The sequence below is a fragment of the Hoplias malabaricus genome, chromosome 10 (assembly GCF_029633855.1).
Source record: "Hoplias malabaricus isolate fHopMal1 chromosome 10, fHopMal1.hap1, whole genome shotgun sequence".
Lineage (NCBI taxonomy): Eukaryota > Metazoa > Chordata > Actinopteri > Characiformes > Erythrinidae > Hoplias > Hoplias malabaricus.
In genome coordinates this window covers 34,527,914-34,545,817 of record NC_089809.1, presented here as the reverse complement: position 1 = coordinate 34,545,817, position 17,904 = coordinate 34,527,914, and the positions used below count along the sequence as shown (strand labels likewise).

The 17,904-nt window shown below is 39.4% G+C and overlaps 1 protein-coding gene across 8 annotated transcripts in view; it reads right to left on the bottom strand.

The window, feature by feature from the left end:
* Positions 1–17,904, bottom strand: part of LOC136708267 (microtubule-associated protein tau) — an 82,435-nt gene continuing 64,531 nt past the window's right edge. For 3 of the 8 annotated variants that reach the window (XM_066682692.1, XM_066682698.1, XM_066682699.1), the window contains 9 exons: positions 16,806–17,048; positions 16,250–16,409; positions 15,926–15,985; positions 13,529–13,821; positions 11,825–11,896; positions 8,567–8,659; positions 7,953–8,034; positions 7,711–7,823; positions 1–3,299 (listed from right to left, as the gene is read on the bottom strand). In XM_066682692.1, coding sequence (XP_066538789.1) covers positions 3,054–3,299; positions 7,711–7,823; positions 7,953–8,034; positions 8,567–8,659; positions 11,825–11,896; positions 13,529–13,821; positions 15,926–15,985; positions 16,250–16,409; positions 16,806–17,048 — 1,362 coding nt within the window. In that variant the 3' untranslated portion in view covers positions 1–3,053. Of the gene's footprint in view, positions 3,300–3,324; positions 3,442–4,318; positions 4,491–7,710; positions 7,824–7,952; positions 8,035–8,566; positions 8,660–11,824; positions 11,897–13,528; positions 13,822–15,925; positions 15,986–16,249; positions 16,410–16,805; positions 17,049–17,904 lie in introns of those variants that run through there. The other 5 variants (XM_066682694.1, XM_066682693.1, XM_066682696.1 and 2 more) reach the window with 5 other exon arrangements.

Below are 17,904 nucleotides of genomic sequence, written 5' to 3'. Positions count from 1 at the left end.
ATTTTTAAACACCTTATTTTATTTAATGTTTAATAATCACATCACTAGTTAACAATTGATCACAATAAACACTTCTTTCAAACCAGAAAATAAAACAAATTCCAAATGTAATGGAAAAAACAAAATAGCAAAGGACAATGTTTGCAAATGACACATCTACCAAACACATCCCACTTGTTCGGCATGCTCTTAGTATGTTTTCTATTAGTACGCTCTAGTAATAGAAGAGCATTGAAGGGGCTTCTCACACCATCACTTGGGCAACATCAATTTAAATTGTGTTTTGCATAAGAATGTGGTAGTCTTCTGAAGCCTCAACATGGCTCGAGCAAGTGATATACTTTTGTATTTGTGTCTCTGTGATAAGTACTTAAGCGTGCCATGGTGGGATCCCCATTTTCAGGCATTATATTGGACCTCTCCTCTCACTCCCTGCCTCAACAGGGTGCCCTGGTCCTTCATGGCAGAAATTAAACAGTGCAAATCAAAAACATTCAATGCAAAACCCTGCTCTTACATTTTAACTAATGTACTAAGGACATAATACCTGCATATATGCTGTATAGTGTGCTATTTGTATTTTAAGACTAGAAGGTAGAGATGGTCAAGGAGCTACATGAGACTCATAGAGATTCAAATGACGCAAGCTGTGGATGAAGTCAAATGTTAGCAAGTCCCTCGGCACAAACTGGACTTCATCCAACATGCTCACGTATTAACTGCAGGAGTCCTAACATACTACCCCCAGCCAGCACATCAAAGCAATGGCATACGACAGGAACACAAATACAAGTGTCTTGCATGTTAATACACTATGTTTCAAAAACATTCTTTCACCTCAGCCCTTTTCTCAGGAACAAAACAAAAAGGCAGACCAACTTTAGTTTATAATAATGGTAATAATCATGATAATAAATATTAATAATAGTCACTGAAATCATAACGATCTTAAATATAGTGACAAGCACTCTCCCTAAAAAGAGTTACAAATCTGTTCAACACCCTTTTTTAAAATATTAATTGATATTCATTTCATCTCCATCTTGTTTGTTTTTCCTTCCTCTGATGACACTGAATGCAAAAACGTAAATATATATATTTACATAAAATGCTGGGCTAGCAATTGAGGAACAAATACGTGTTAAAGGAATAGGCAGAGTACTTGACAGTAAAATGGCTGCGTTCAGGCACAGGGAATTGACTTTAAAATGACCACAACTCTAATGGCAAAGCTGAAGGTTACAAAATAAAGTCAGACTTCAAAAGAGAACCATACCCAGAGCATTTGAAAGCTGCACAGTATCACAGCTCAAATACAAATATCTACAAACTTCTCATGTGTCAAAAACACTTCTACATAAATAATAACCGTTATTGCCCATGAGCCAAAAATAAAATTTATTCCCTCAATCAGATTTATCTATCACTTATTTTCAAATAATACGCATGTAAATGCATATTATACACTATACTTTGTGATACCTTCAAATTTTAGTGTTCATTTCATTTCATTATTATGCATGGCATGCATAAACATAAGGTTTAAAAAAAAAAGTGGCAAAACTATTGTAGCACTTCTAACCAAAAACTACCCTTATTCAAACTCACCCCTGTCTTAACCCTAAACGGAAAATGCTATCAGGATAACTTCATCTGTAATCTTGATTCTCCACTGTAGAATAGACACAGCACCATAAAACTGTGATGTGTACATTTTCCGGAATGGGATACAATATTCGGTCTAAGGCGACTAAGTTCGGATGCTACAAAAAAAAGAAGCTACAACGTAATGGTCTGCTGTCTGTAACCCCTTGTTCAGTCGTAGACACTTTAATAAAGGTTATGCTGATAAGCTAGGTTTTAGCTGTCTGAAAGATCCCCGACGACGCAGCAAGCACGATTAGGTATAGGTACGTAAATCTATGTCTTCATAAGCAGCAGTTTATCTAGCTAAATGAAAAAGTGTGTCCAGCTGTGACATTGTGAATATGTCTGTATCTTAACCAAAGGCAGAGGCAGACCCATGCTCTTTCCAGTTTCAGGTATTTAGGATAAGAGGCACAAACTTGAACGACACAGGGCTTCGTTCCTCCATCCAACTCATACATGCTTAACATGCTTAAACCGTGACACCAGGTACATCCAACCAGGAACCTCCTTGCATTATTGACTGTGCATACTCCATCTGAACTTCATTCAAAATCCTTCACGTAACACGCACTAAATAAATCAACATCCTTCCTCCCACGTTCACCGTTTACCTCCCTCACCATCTGCAAACCACACGCACTTTCCAAGACCTATGCGGAGCTGTGTCGAAGACTTATGCGGAGCTTTTATGTCCTGTGCGCATGTTTCAAGAAGAATATCCTATAGGCAGAGACCATTGTATTGCTTTACAAGAAGAAAACAATAAAAGAATCAAACAACCAAGCACAACGAAAATGAAAAGTCAACAAACGTAATAGAACACAGCTCATAGTCACAGAGTTCACTCAAACACATCACAAAACACAGATTTTTAAAGAGAGATTTAGATCAACCTACAGCTGAAACAGACTACTTTGATTTAAATGTGAGCTCTAATGAAAGACAGCCAAGGATGGGAGTAAGTGAGTAATGAGAGTAGGGGTGATACTGAAGCAGGGTAGTCGATGGTTTTCAGAGGATCACGTGACAGCCCTGTGTAACAGACAGAGAGCTGCATAACAAAAATACGGGCTTACACCTCAAATGAATACTTGTTGCATCTACATAGGTTATGTAAATATCCAGTTGATTACACCATGGGGATTTCTAACAGAGACCAGAATCCTGCTAAGGCTGAAGTATTGAGTAAGACCAAAGGTGGCATAATGAAACCAGGAGAACTAGCCTACATCATGCTCTAATTGATGCTTTTTATGACCAGGTGAATAAGAACAACATGTGCTGTGCAGCAGAGAAGGGGTGGGTGAAGAGATTCCGCTAAATTCATTCCACCTACTCATAATCAGACACAAACAGTCTGCAAAAGGGTGGGGTTTGGATAGTTGACCGATGAGTGAAGGAGGTCACGTTTGGAGTCCAGAGAGAGAGCCAGAGATGCACTCCTGCCCCTGAGAGGCGAGGACAAGGGCAGGACTTGTGGAGGAGCGAGGGAAGTCGGTGGTCGCTAAGGAGTCGTTGAGCGAGACACTGCTGCGGAGAGGATGAGGGTGGGCAGGGCTGTCACCCAGGGCAGGCCAGGTTATGATGTCAGCGCCGTGGTCCGTACGAGAGCGCGCTTTCTCGCGGAAATTTAACTTGAAACACTCAATCTGCAGCGGAATTGGGGAGTTTTGGGGAAAAAAAAAAACAAAAACAGAAAGACAGGAGAAGGAGAAGCAAGGGGCAGGAGAAAGGGTGTTGGGGGATTGAAATGAAAAGGGTAAGACGACAGCAAAAAGAAGAATTAGATGCCTGAAAAATAAGAAGTCAAAATGTTTTGGAAGTCAGGGGCTTTAAACGACAGATTACTCTTGCATTCTAACAGAAATACAGTGAATGAATAAACAAAAAAAACAAGAAATTTTGATGAACAAAAAGAACGAGTAGATGAACAATATGAAATGGATAAATACATGTGCAAATCCTAGAGGTTTTGCTGATATTTTATATCAAGTAACAGAATCTGATATAAACTGTGTATACATTTATGTTCCACGTCATATAATAATTAATTTTATCATTTATTTTATTCTAGTTTTGCAAGACCATCTGCTTACATCACCTCTGATGTAGTGATTTTATCTGATTTTTTTTGTTAAATATCCACATCTGCCAGTGTTGATATGTAAATCAGTAGTGATTATCCATAAGTATTATTGGAACAGGTACATCTACCCTTAAAAACTAACTCAAACCAGTGGACAGAATAGACAAGAGACATCATATTCTCTAACACAATGTACAAAACCAAACTTGCTGTAACATAACTGTGATGTATTTAACATAAAGCAAATGCAAAGTAGATGCAAGCAAGACACATAGCATATTTTACACTAATATAGAATAACCAATAACTTAAACAACCAGAATAAACTTCCCTAATAAAGTGTTTCTGCAATGGTTACCAAAATGCCCCCCTCCTTGGAGATGTGGAAAGTTTGAGGGGGATTCCTGGCATGTGCCGATTATCATAACCTCCACTGAACAGAAATACAGTTTGAGCAAGTGTTTGACGCATGTACCTCAACTAACGGACTGATTAAACTCGAGCCTGACTCGTAACAGGGGCATCGGAGGAAGGATTACAGAGTGGGCCTTGGGACGGGAGCAGGGAGACACACAAACTTACTTGTTTCAGGGATGAGCGAGTCCAGGCCCTGGGGGTCCCGGAGTGCATCGCCCCCACAGGGAGTACCCTCCTTCAGCCCATTCTCCTGGGCAGAGCAGGCTGCCGGCTGGGTCGCCAACGAGCCACTAGAGGGAGCCCCACTCCCTTCAACTGTCTCCTGTTGCCCCTCAGCCTAGAAACACACAGCAGCATGTCAATAGGAGAGATGGAGATGAAATGGACATGGGTATGGATATGTCATCCATCCTGAATGAGAGAGAGAGCAAGTAGGTTGTTTTTTCTGTGATGTAGAATAGCCAAATGTGGTGATGCAGTGCTCATGAGTTGGTGCAAAAACAAGGCATCAAATCACCAAACAGGCTGCTCACAAACTCAAGATGAAGACTAAACTCAAAACAAAAGTGTCATTTAAAATATAAAACAAATATGCAGCAAATTAAATTTTATGACAGACAAACCCTATAAATAAATCTTTTAAATTAAAAAGCAAAAGAGCAATGATAAACAGCCATGATAACACTGTACATGCACTCAGGCAATTCTGAATGAAATGAAGTGCTGATCCTTGTTCAATAAAACTGTAGAAAAATTCTAATTCATTATTTTTCCCCAAGCTCCTTCACAAAATGTCAGAATATTGGTTATTGTGCATTATTGTTTATAATTCAGGACTGCAGAACATCATCAAACATAAAATATCAGTATCTTATACCTATTCATATTTACTTCTGTAAACGGCACTTACAATAAGATGCCTCTCAGATGGAGAATATAAACTAAGAACCAAATATATGTTTCATTTTGTTTGTCAGATTGATCTTATCCTCAAATATTGTTATAATCTCTGAATTACTCCCAGATATGGAGTATTAAAATCTCCAGAAATCTCAAATAAAGAAAATGACAAGCATAAAATACAATCACAGGGATTGAGCTTTCACTTAACATTCCTACAACTATACAATGGATAACTTTTTTTTTTTTTTTTTGGTCAGATTCCTGAGGTAATTTTTAAAATCTAATTAATCCTATGATCAAACTGATCAACAAATACAGAACTTCTTTCATAGCCTATACAATAACTAATGCATTAAAACTGCTTAAATACTTTAGCCTACATGCTTCCCCTAAAATAAACAAAACATATCCTTATGGATGAAAATGTGCAGATGAAGAGTACAGGCATGGAAATCCTCATGAAGAGATGGATGGCTATAGGCTGAGGGGAAAGGTGACATCACAAACAATAATTCAGTTGGAGAAATTCTTCTGGACCCACTCAAGAGATTAAAGTCTTGTTACTCAGAAAGCAGTCTTGGAGGGCCATAGCCGTGCACAGTTTATGTCCCAACTCCACTGAAACTGCTCCAACTCAAAAAAACGCTTTATCTATAGCTTGTTTATTGAGTAATGTTGGATCATAGTAAACGCTAAACTATGTATCATACCGGCTCTCCTAGACAGTGTCTGAGTAATAATCAATGAGAAGATGAGGGAAATGCGGTGCATGTTCTTTACCTTTAATTTATTTTGACATCTTAGACTTTTCTTTCCAAAAACAATAATAGTCTCATGCCAACTTTATTACTCCAGGAAGATTCCAAAGTCAGTATTTTGGGCCTTTTATTTCCTCAAGAACCAAGGGCGCTTAAATGTTTTTGTGTTTTAAATGTTTTAATACATCAAAATGCAAAACATAAAATGGATCTCGAGTAATGTGGATTTTAAAAACAAACAAAATATGTTGAAAAGGGAAACCGATGGGAAAACAGGATTAAAAAAAAATAATAATAAAAAATCTTTGCAACATATGTACAACACACTGCCTGATGACTTGATATTTCAGCCATAATGGAAATGATAAACAATGCACACAGCTTATCAATCCACACATTAATGCAAAAAAGTGTGCATTAAATTTGCACTTTTTTTTAAAACTCTTTTTATTTTTATTTTGCTTTATATTCATTCATTCATTCATTGTCTGTAACCCTTATCCAATTCAGGGTCGCGGTGGGTCCAGAGCCTACCTGGAATCATTGGACGCAAGGCGGAAATACACCCTGGAGGGGACGCCAGTCGTTCACAGGACAACACACACATATTCACTCACACCTACGGAGTCTCCAATCCACCTACCAACATGTATTTTTGGACTGTGGGAGGAAACCGGAGCACCCGGAGGACACCCACGCGGACACAGGGAGAACACACCCACTCCTCACAGACAGTCACCCGGAGCGGGAATCGAACCCACAACCTCCAGGTCCCTGGAGCTGTGTGACTGCGACACTACCTGCTGCACCACCGTGCTTTATATTGTTATATATTTATTTAGAATTTTGGACATGTGAAAATAAACACTCCAAAGAATATTAACATTAAGCATTTTAAAGTGGTTCCATTTAATTTAGATAGCCCCCAATAGAAAAGCTGTAATCTGTAAAACATCAGGTGAAAGAAGAGTTCAGATTTGAAGACGAATGTTAAGTTTTGGGTTAAAGGTCAGTGGAGAAAAATATCATTATATAACACATACAATTAGTTGATATAATTTCAATATAAATAAAGTAGCTACAAAACATCTAGAGTGGGCTATCTAAAAATAAAAAATAATAGTAAAATTCTCAAGCTGTAGAGTCCATGGAAAGCAGTCAAGTTCATCCTGGTGTTCAGTAGGAATCAGGTCAGCAGTATGTACTGCAGAGCTGTCATCTCTCAATGTCTCCTGCGAGATGACTATCTGTACCTCTCTGGATCTATCACCATGTTTTCATAAGCAGTTTCATAAACACTGAAGACACTTTTGGGATTTCTCAAATTAGAAACTTGTCTGCATGTAGAAAGTGGGCGAAAACCTATCTAATCAGATGTATTCAATCCTAAACTGCTTGAGTTGCCAGGTTTTGTGCTCCTTAAAACAGGTCATGTGTTAGAGACCTGGCTTTAAACAGAAGCAGTGGGCAGTTTGTTTTTCTCACTGTTCCAGAGGTGATAGGTCAGTTTCTTTCATTTTGCCATTTTACTTTCTTTATTTCTGTTTTAGCAACAAATGTACCTGTAGTTAAAGCACTGTACATGCATGTCTTTAGACTTAACTTTAACAACTGCTGCTAGCTGTTACTTCAAAAGCAAAAGTATTGTGTCTGTGCTGATCAGAAGTATTCAAAGCTAACACTTACTTCTAACCAGCATTTAGTCTAACTCAACTCACCTGTATAACTGCCTTCGTAACAATGTCTCAGTTATTTCAGAGTAATTCATGTACATGCAGGACATTAAACTTAAAGTCAAATGTGCGTGCAGGGTTTCTGAACCTAAGGAAATATTTCCAACAAAAGTAGTGGTTAAGAGAGTGAGCAAATCTATGTTCCCTTTTCACCAGATCTCACCTTAATATTCCCTCCACCGGGGGCATGACTGACGTTATCCAAAGAGCCAATTTTAGGCTGGGCTTTGTCTTTGAAGTTCACCTTGTGAGACTCAATCTTTATATCTCCACCCCCTACGAGAAACAATAAAATTGATGGTAAAAAAGAACAGATCTTTGTCTTTATTGTAGTACTTTGACCTACTTTTATAACATTCAAGAAATTCGCTTCTAAGATACAGACCCTAGACACAAAGGGCTCACCTGGTTTATGCTTGATATTGGACTTCGAACCACATTTTGAAGTCACTTTACTCAGGTCAACCTTCTTAGTGTGAATCTGTACCTGTAAATACATGAAAGTGGCATGTTTAAAAAGAGGAGGCATTGATTTAGTGCTCTTACAAGGTTTGGCTAAATCCACACCAGGTGCCAAACCTACAAAAGGCTCCAAACATCCAAAAACAGAAAACAATTTAAATAATTTAAATAATCAGTTTAGTGAAAATAAACAGTGATTTAGAAACCATGGCAGCAAAGTTAATTAAAGATGATTATCTGGTGCCAGAAGCCGTGAAACTCTTGAGAGCTAAAGATGATGCCGAAGCTTGACGCAGGAGATTAGTGTCTGAAAAAATATACACATTTTGTCATCAAATTCTGTCAGGTGTTGCTGAGGTAGTCATAGAGAGGAACAAAAGCTGTTTTGTTAAGTGCAGCAGCATGGGATTGATGCTACACTGTGCATTACAATAAATCCATTTTTGAACTGCTTTTCATGATGTTGTCAGTGTTCTCCGCATTAAATAAATAATAATAAAAAAGGCTGTGATGGCTCAGCTGAGAACGGTTTGTTCACATGCAGTGACGGTACTTACGTTCCCTCCACCAGGGACATGCTTGATATTGTCCTTGGAACCCAAGCGAGACGTAACATGGCTGTAGTCCACCTTTTTGGAGACTATCTGAACCTATAACACAGCATGGCAGGCAGAGAGCAGAAGGACACCAGGGGTCACCAGGTTAAGAGGATGACAGGACAAAGCGGGAAAGCTGAAGCATCTACAAGCCTAAATAGCTACTACATTTACTATAAAGGTGAGGCTAATCATTAGGGGTTGCAGCTGCAGTTAACTAGAGCATATATGCCATGCTGTGTTTAAAGTACCCAAACGCCCTTTTCCCATTGAAAATACAAATCACTGTGATATTAGTACCAGCAAGATGTGAGACTAAATGCTTGAGAATGTCAGTATCAGTGTGTGTACTGGTAAACACTGATTCCATTATGTAGAATATACAGCCTGTGTGACAGCAATGTAGGTCACAGTCATATTTATGACATTATCTCAAGGCATTTGGACTCATGTTTAAAGCACACAGAACAACTCTAAACACAGAACTGTAGTTATATTTTGCTGAAGTGTAGTGTAGAGAGTTAAGATTTAAATCCCCAACCACTGACTGATATAGAATAAAAGACACCTCACAACTAAAGTGAGCTTCATAAAACCTGGACTTCCAAGTATCAGTGATTCAGTTATTTATTTACAGTCTGCATGCGAACACACACTCACATTTAATAAACCGCTCAGCTGAATATATACAAAACAGCTAAATGTTTGTGGACACCTGCTCATTAAAGAGGCCTTGCTTCCTTTTTCCTGAAGCTAAAGTCTCTACACTTCAGGGAAGGCTTTAGATTAATGTTGGAACATTTCTGGGAGGATGTGATGGCATTCTTCCATGGAAATATTAGTGAGCTTTACTAATGTTAGATGACTAATTTGGGATCACAAACACCACTCCAAATCATCCCAGCAGTGTGGCACATTACTTAATTATGCTAGAGAACACAATTCCACTGCTTCAGAGCCTAACATTTGTGTGTGGTGGTGGTGATGATACAAAATGACTTAATGTCTGTGCCTACAGTGAGTGCACTTCAAAGTACAAATAAAAATGACAGGATGTCTACAAACTTTGACATGGAATAACATTAAATTATCCAATTGTACCACAAAACTACAGTAATAGACAGAAAAGAGGCTCAAGAAAAATGAAACACAGACTGGGAACATGTATTGTGTCTACATCAAGGCAAGACTTTACACTGCTTCTTGTCACAAGAGGAAAAAAACAAAAATGCCGTTCTGTTGGTAAATGTTATTGTGTTGGCAATCAAATATGGTGGAAGGCTGTGTCTCTGTCTAACTGCTACTTTGGTTAAAGGCGTTCCACAACAACACATTTTCATTGGTGCAAACATTTTCTCTGAGAAAAACTTGCACAAAACAGGTGGCTGCAACTTTCCAAAAATATTGGTGATTAAAAATAATAATAATGAATTCAGTGTTTTGCATTGAAGAGAGCAACTAAATTTAACGCTTGTGGTCAACTGCACATAACACTTGGTCAGAAAATGTCTGATCTGAGCCAGAAGCAGGTCAGCAGGATTCACTTCAGTCCCTTTATTTAGATTTACAATGTATGAGATGTATGTTTGATTCCCTACAAACTCATGTAGATGTTTTTAAATCATTTCTGTATTTTACTACAGATACGAATTTTGATGTGGACAACATGTTTTGTAAAGGTACTAAGTAACGTGTTGAAATATCAGCATACACTCATAGCAGATGAGGCCTTAGAGGTGACAATCTTCAAGCGCAACAAATGTGTGAGAGTCCATACTGGGGATCCAAGCTTAAATAACTGACTGTTCCACAGACACCGAGATTTAACACATTAAGGCTAAGGTTGTGCACAGGCTCAATCCTAACACACACAGTTTAAGCAGCTTAGTCTACTTTAACTTTTAAGTTCAGTTTTGATAACTTAGCACTGCAGCAGGGCTGAAATGTGAGCTAGAAGACCTCATGTGACCTCTCAGCCTTTGGTAGGTTTTTAACAAATCTTACAATAAAACGTGTCTGGAATATAGTCAGATATACAGTGAGTGCTGCAGTAAGCACAGGCTCAAGGATACGGCTCAGCAGCTTCATTCAAGTCATAAGCTGTATTCTCATTAACATACTTTCATAGAGCCTCTATATTTAAATAAGACAAGATTTCTAGGTCAGCTCAGAATTTATATATAGCAAATCTTCATAACTGGATTTTGAGAAAAAAAAAAAAAAATCTTTAGCGGATTTTTAGGAAATTCACAGACGCCGAATACCTGTCACATGCTGGGGAACCATTCAAAAGGTCTGCTGGGTTAGTATAATTCAACTGATATTTATCCATATCTTACACCATCAGAGTTGGTTAGGAACTAGTTTTATTTACACAAGTAAAACACTGATGGATTGGCACTGTGTACCTACCAATGAAATACTGTTATTTCTACACAAGTGTATGTGTGAAGAAAGTAATCCGTTATTTACTCAGCTACAATTCTGGCATAAGCATTTAGCAATTTAATCGTAGTAAATTTAACTAACATGTGTCTGTGCTGTTTTGTCACACTGTTGATTGATTTTTCCTATGCTGTTGTTGATGTTTTTTAACTTCAGTATTGACTTAGGTTCCTTTACCCTCCTTTTCTGTACATCCTGACCAGAAAAATCATGCTCTAGTTTGCAAATGAAAAAAATAACAAAAGATGAAAGAATCAGTGCTGATTTGTTGCGAACATGCTGTTTGCATCTTTCAATAATCTGTTTTTTTTTCAGCAACTAACAGATGTGAGAATGGCCAGATGTCTGTTTCTAAGCTGACAGAAGACAGACAATACAGATTTAAAGCCATAAAAACAGGCCAAAAACTCTCGCACCATATTTTATTTATGGAAGAATAATTATATGTAAAAAGCGAGAGGATTGTTAAGGAAAAGGACAAGATAAACACAGAATGCGGTTACTCTCACCAATTTGACACGTATTGGGTCCCGTGCTTAAAAACTATGGCAACAAAGTTTGATTGTTTGTTTGTAGTTGCGCACAGAAATCTACATATTGTTGATGAGACACATATGTGGACAGTTGGCTAATGAGATTTTAGAGGTAGAATACAGTGTCAAAATATATGAAACAAAAATGAGAGAGGGAGAGAAAGAGAGAGAGAGAAAACATAAAGGAACAAAATTTGGAGGCAGATGAAGATGTGGAGTGTGGAAGATGGAGAAAACTCACTTTGCCCTGGCTGGTCTCTTTGGAGTTGGAGCCCTGAGCCAGAGCATCCGTCCTGCTTTGAGAAACTGTGACCTAGGGAGACAACCCCAAATGCCCTCAGTCACTCACATCAAAACATTTAACTCCTTTAGCCTGGTTTCAGATCAGAAGAACAAGCTCGAAAATCATATAAGAGAATAACCTCCTCTGTCCCAATCACTATCAATCAAATCATCTTTGATCCATGCACCTGTCTTCATTATTCAGCATGCTGTGGAGTAAGATATCACGATCCAGATGCACAACCCAAGCTTGAGCTGATTTTACAGCTGTGCTGATTGTCTCATATTAACCCATGCCCTCACAGAGCATTGTGCTTATTACCAGTGACAGAAGTAGCAGCTTTAGTGAGTGCCGTGTGGTTAAGTCAGAAGAAAGAGCTCAGCCAGGAAAAAGATTAATGAGGTAAAAAGGAAAAATGGGAGAATGGCATGCCAGGTGTTTTCAGGACACAATCATGGGCAAATGAACAAATGAAAAGGTCATTATCAGTAGGACATACATATGATTGCAGTAGAATTCAGTAGTATGACTAAGGTAGATAGCAATAGAACAAGAAAGTAAGGGTAAGGTACAGCTTGATGTCTTCAAGGCAGAGTAAAAGAGGATAGTTTCTGGGCAAATATGTGTTAGACCATGCAGCACAGGAAACCATTTTACTGCTTTGTTGCACACCAAAACCAGTTATATGGAGAGGAACAATACAGCACTGTTATATGATACTATTGTTCCACGTTTCCAAGCACACGCATGCTATGAAAGAATCCTGAGTAAGACTTTAGTATTAGGCAGGATCATTTTCATTAGGCTACAAAACACAAACTCTTATTCCAACAGGCATCATTCTTCAAGAATTTGCAATATTTGATGTGGAGTTCACAAAACAGATGTCAGGTGACATTACTTCATTCTGACAAATGTCAAGACACTTTCTGGAGTGAAATGTCAGACTCTGTAGCTCAGTGTACATCACATCACAGTGCTACAGGTGCAAGGTATGTGCCCTAAATACCACATGCACTATAAGTGACATAGCTGTAGGCTAGCTAATGTGATCAAAGACAACAATATTGCCAGACAATGCCAAACACCTACAAATAAGTGTTCATAAATACATTATGTATATAGTAGATTAATGCCAGTTGCAACACACAGCCTTATAAATACTGCCCTAGAATGCAGTCATTTTACAAGAATTAGACACACATCACAGTGCTAGATAATGTGTGTAAGTCTGGAAGTGTGCTGACAAACTGCAAAAACAAAATATCTTTACAAAGTAGCAGCACAAGCATTTCTTTGAACATTCATCTTTAGAAGGAAACAGTCCTAAGTTTGAAAAGCTTCAGAAATCTATGTGCTGCTTTTCAACGTAGGCTGTGCACTTACTAATGATCCTGGCAATGCACACAAACTACTGGACATTCACAAGCAGTGAGAGCAGAGTTCACAGACATGTGGCTTTTTAATTGGTTCAAAGTTGTAAAAGGCCATCTCTGACTCTAAAACTTGGGGTCTCCTTGGTAGTAATAGTATAACCATGTGGACTGACCAATCAGTGAGTTGGATGGCTAGGACTCCCCAAAACAGGAACCAGACTAAATAACTGCTCTTGCATGTGACAGTCTTAAAATACAGGCCTAGACTTGAGTGTTGTTCCCTTACCTTCCCTCCTCCAGGCTGGTATTTGATGTTGTCTGTGGACCCGATCTTGGAGCGTATATTTTTCAGATCGGGTGCCGAAGCTGTTCCAGACCGGGGAGCTGTTCGAGCTGTGGTACTGGTCGTAGTGGTGCTGGGGCTAGCTCGAGGGGCACGGGGCACAGGGGGCTTCTTCTCTGGCACCATGGTGTTTGTGGTGCTAGTAGAGGTAACAGATTTAGTGGTACGGGGGCGGGAGGCGGTGGTGCTGCTGCTAGCAGTAGTGGAAGGTCTGGTAGTAGTTTTTTTGGTAGGATCTGTAGATGAGGGTAGTGAGAAAGTAACTTAAATTCAGAATGCTGACAAGATTTGCACTTTATTACCATTGCTCCCCCTCCCTTTATTTTTATTCAAATATCCAAGTATAAAGATCAGCACAACAGTGGCTTAAAGCTGTATGTGGTTAGGGAAATCCCACACAGTGGCCTGCTGTTGTGTTGTACACCCATTCCTTTTTCTTGTTTGCCTTTGCCTTTATACAGAGCAGGCACATGCAAAGATTTTACCGGAGATGACCTGTGGTGTATTCATTGCAAGAATTACATTTTATTTATTTTAGATTAAATCAAACAGAAACTACCTTATATTTAAGACAATCTTATCAAACGAGACTGTGTAACCATGCTTCATAGGAAATTAAATGTAATGTTGAATTTTTCCAAATGCAGCCAAAAATGCCTGAGAGTCACTATTCAAAGCAGATTTGAACCTCAAATTGCCATAGAACATATATATATCCATACAGGGGTTGGACAATGAAACTGAAACACCTGGTTTTAGACCACAATAATTTATTAGTATGGTGTAGGGCCTCCTTTTGCAGCCAATACAGCGTCAATTCGTGTTGGGAATGACATATACAAGTCCTGCACAGTGGTCAGAGGGATTTTAAGCCATTCTTCTTGCAGGATAGTGGCCAGGTCACTACGTGATGCTGGTGGAGGAAAAGGTTTCCTGACTCGCTCCTCCAAAACACCCCAAAGTGTCTCAATAATATTTAGATCTGGTGACTGTGCAGGCCATGGGAGATGTTCAACTTCACTTTCATGTTCATCAAACCAGTCTTTCACCAGTCTTGCTGTGTGTATTGGTGCATTGTCGTCCTGATACACGGCACCGCCTTCAGGACACAATGTTTGAACCATTGGATGCACATAGGCCTCCAGAATGGTTCGGTAGTCCTTGGCAGTGACGCGTCCATCTAGAACAAGTACTGGGCCAAGGGAATGCCATGATATGGCAGCCCAAACCTTCACTGATCCACCCCCATGCTTCACTCTGGGCATGCAACAGTCTGGGTGGTACGCTTCTTTGGGGCTTCTCCACATCGTAACTCTCCCGGATGTGGGGAAAACAGTAAAGGTGGACTCATCAGAGAACGATACATGTTTCACATTGACCACAGCCCAAGATTTGCCCTCCTTGCACCATTGAAACTGACGTTTGGCATTGGCATGAGTGACCAAAGGTTTGGCAATAGCAGCCCGGCCGTGTATATTGACCCTGTGGAGCTCCTGACGGACAGTTCTGGTGGAAACAGGAGAGTTGCGGTGCACGTTTAATTCAGCCGTGGTTTTATGTTTTTTGGATACAATCCGGGTCAGCACCCGAACATCCCTTTCAGACAGCTTCCTCTTGCGTCCACAGTTAATCCTGTTGGATGTGTTTCGTCCTCATTGGTGGTATGCTGACATTACCCTGGATACCGTGGCTCTTGATACATCACAAAGACTTGCTGTCTTGGTCACAGATGCACCAAGACGTGCACCAACAATTTGTCCTGTTTTGAACTCTTTTGTCACCCACAATGTTGTGTGCATTGCAATATTTTGAGCAAAACTCTTACCCTCTGCTATTTAACTCTTCACACTCTGCTCTTACTAGTGCAATGTGCAGTTAATGAAGATTGGCCACCAGTCTGGTCCAATTTAGCCATGAAACCTCCCACACTAAAATGACAGGTGTTTAAGTTTCATTGTCCAACCCCTGTAGATATAAGGCCATCTACTATGCTATGTGATTGCCTCAAACTGTATATTTCTTTTATTATTTAGCAAAATAACAAGCTATAAAAATACAAGGTAAGAGGATCCAAAAATTTGCTTGTCTGTTGTTCTTACAAAAATGCTGGTAGTGTGTGATAGAGTCACTGTGAAGAAATCTGCAAAGCGACAATTATTGTACCAGTGAGAGCATTTAAGTGTGAAGGATCCTGAGCTAAACCATTAGCTCTTTTCCCAGTGTGACACTGAGTCAAGGCTAATTTTCGCACCTTTCCAATTAGCCAGTTTATATGAATGAAAACTTGCTCAGGTGTTTAATATTATACAATAATAACGCATAAAACATTTTATGATTTACCTGTAGTCTTCAGAGTGCTCGGCTTCTTCTCATCATTTGGTTTGCTCTCAGACTTAGTAGCTTTATGTATAAAAAGAGTTATATCAGTAAAGAACATCTTAAAAAGCCTATAAAGTTAACAACAATGTAAGCTTTAAAAAAGACAAGGGTTACATAAGAATCATGCACAACAGATGAAGGTTCAGATTAATGGTTCTGTAAAAACTCTATTGAAACTATACAGTTGGAAGACTTCTTAAAGATACAAATGCAGATCTACTATGAAAGAACCCTTCTTGATAACTTTAACATGGAAGGAGTATGTGCATGTGTGCGTGGCCTTACGCAGAGGGCGTCGTGCTGTGGTGGCACTTGTTGTGGTGCGGGAGGTAAGCGATGTGGTGGGTTTGCCTGCTGCTGTGGTAGCTGTACCATTTTTGGGGGCAGTAGACCGAACAGGTGCAGTGGTAGCGCTTGGCACTGGTGTGCGTCTCTCTGTGGTCGTCTGGACAAGAACAAGAAAAAGATGAGGAGACTTATTCAGTAACTAAGTCTAATAGACCGAGACCTTGACCCTGCCATTGCTCAGCTCTGTACCAGCCTCATTCTAATGGCAGCGAAGACATTTTTCTGTCCTTGTCAGTGTGTTTCCTTCATAAGGGTCTTGAACAAAATTTTTTGAAATGCTGAATTCTACTTTTTTATACAATGTGAGATAACCATTGCCTAAAATGCTATTTATGTTACAGAGGATCATGACATAACTTCAGCAGATGTAATATGGAATAACATCACTGCTGTAAATTAACTACATTCAGGGCATCTTTGCGAGCAGGAGTGGATTATGGGCTGGATTTTTAAGGGGGGTTCTTCCTTTCAGAGGGTCATCTGACAAACTCACCTTAGGCTTGACTTCGCTGGATGCTGTGGTTGAGGTGGAGGGACGGCTGGCAGCCGAAGCAGGCCGCTTGGTGCCAGCCGTGGGTGTGGGTGCCTTGGGCACGGGTGCTTTTTTGCTGAGGGTGGCAGAGGTGGCGGTTGTGGAGGTAGGGGTTGGGGTCGGACGTTTAGGAGCAGCTGTAGCATTGGATGCCGCGCTTGGCCGCGGCTTGGCCGAGCTCGTTTTGGTTGCCCCGGCAACAGGCTGCATGGATGGACACCAAACCCAGCAAATGGAGAGCAAACGAGTAACAAAAGAATAAAAGGACAAATGATAAAAGCAGCAGGATACAAGCAGCGGAAGCAGTGTGAAATAGGCTCTTTGTTAGATCCAGATGATTGGCTGATCTACACTGCATTGATGTCATGATGTCAAATCTGCATATTAACCCTGTAGTGCAGGGGTAATTAATTAAAATTCATTAAGGTCCATTTAGAGAGTTTTCTCAAGCCAAATTCCGGAACATAATGTATAACCTGCATTATGATCAGTACCATATCCTGCTTATTGCAGTAGCCTTGTAGTCATAGCAACATTTTATGTAGTTAACAACAGAATTTCTAATTAAATTACCCTTTCAATTACATTTCTATATACAACAAGATGTTTAATATTATAAATAACCAATACTCTAAATAAAATGTCCTTTTTCCATTAAGTAAAATTTAAAAATAAAATGATTTAGAAAAAAAGGACTATATTAATAAATGACTTGTTATTGCAGTTGACTTAATGCTTTACACAACCTGCAGTCTGAGTGGTTCTTATTGCTGGAGGGCGGGACTTCATCCATCAACAGCAAACTGATTGGCTCTTTATGCTGAAGGACGGGAATCCATGTTAACATTCCCTTATTTTTAAAGTTACTGGTTTTGACTCTCACAACACAGAAAGTGTCCCCAAATGACCTATTACCAAGTCCCTTGGGCTATTTTTACAGGCCCCAAGACTGAAGTCTGGAGCACCCTGTGTGTGTCATTTATATAGAAGAGCGTCTGTAGTGACCCCTGCTGTAGTGGATTACCTAATGTTTTATTCATTGATATGAACATTTTTTAGC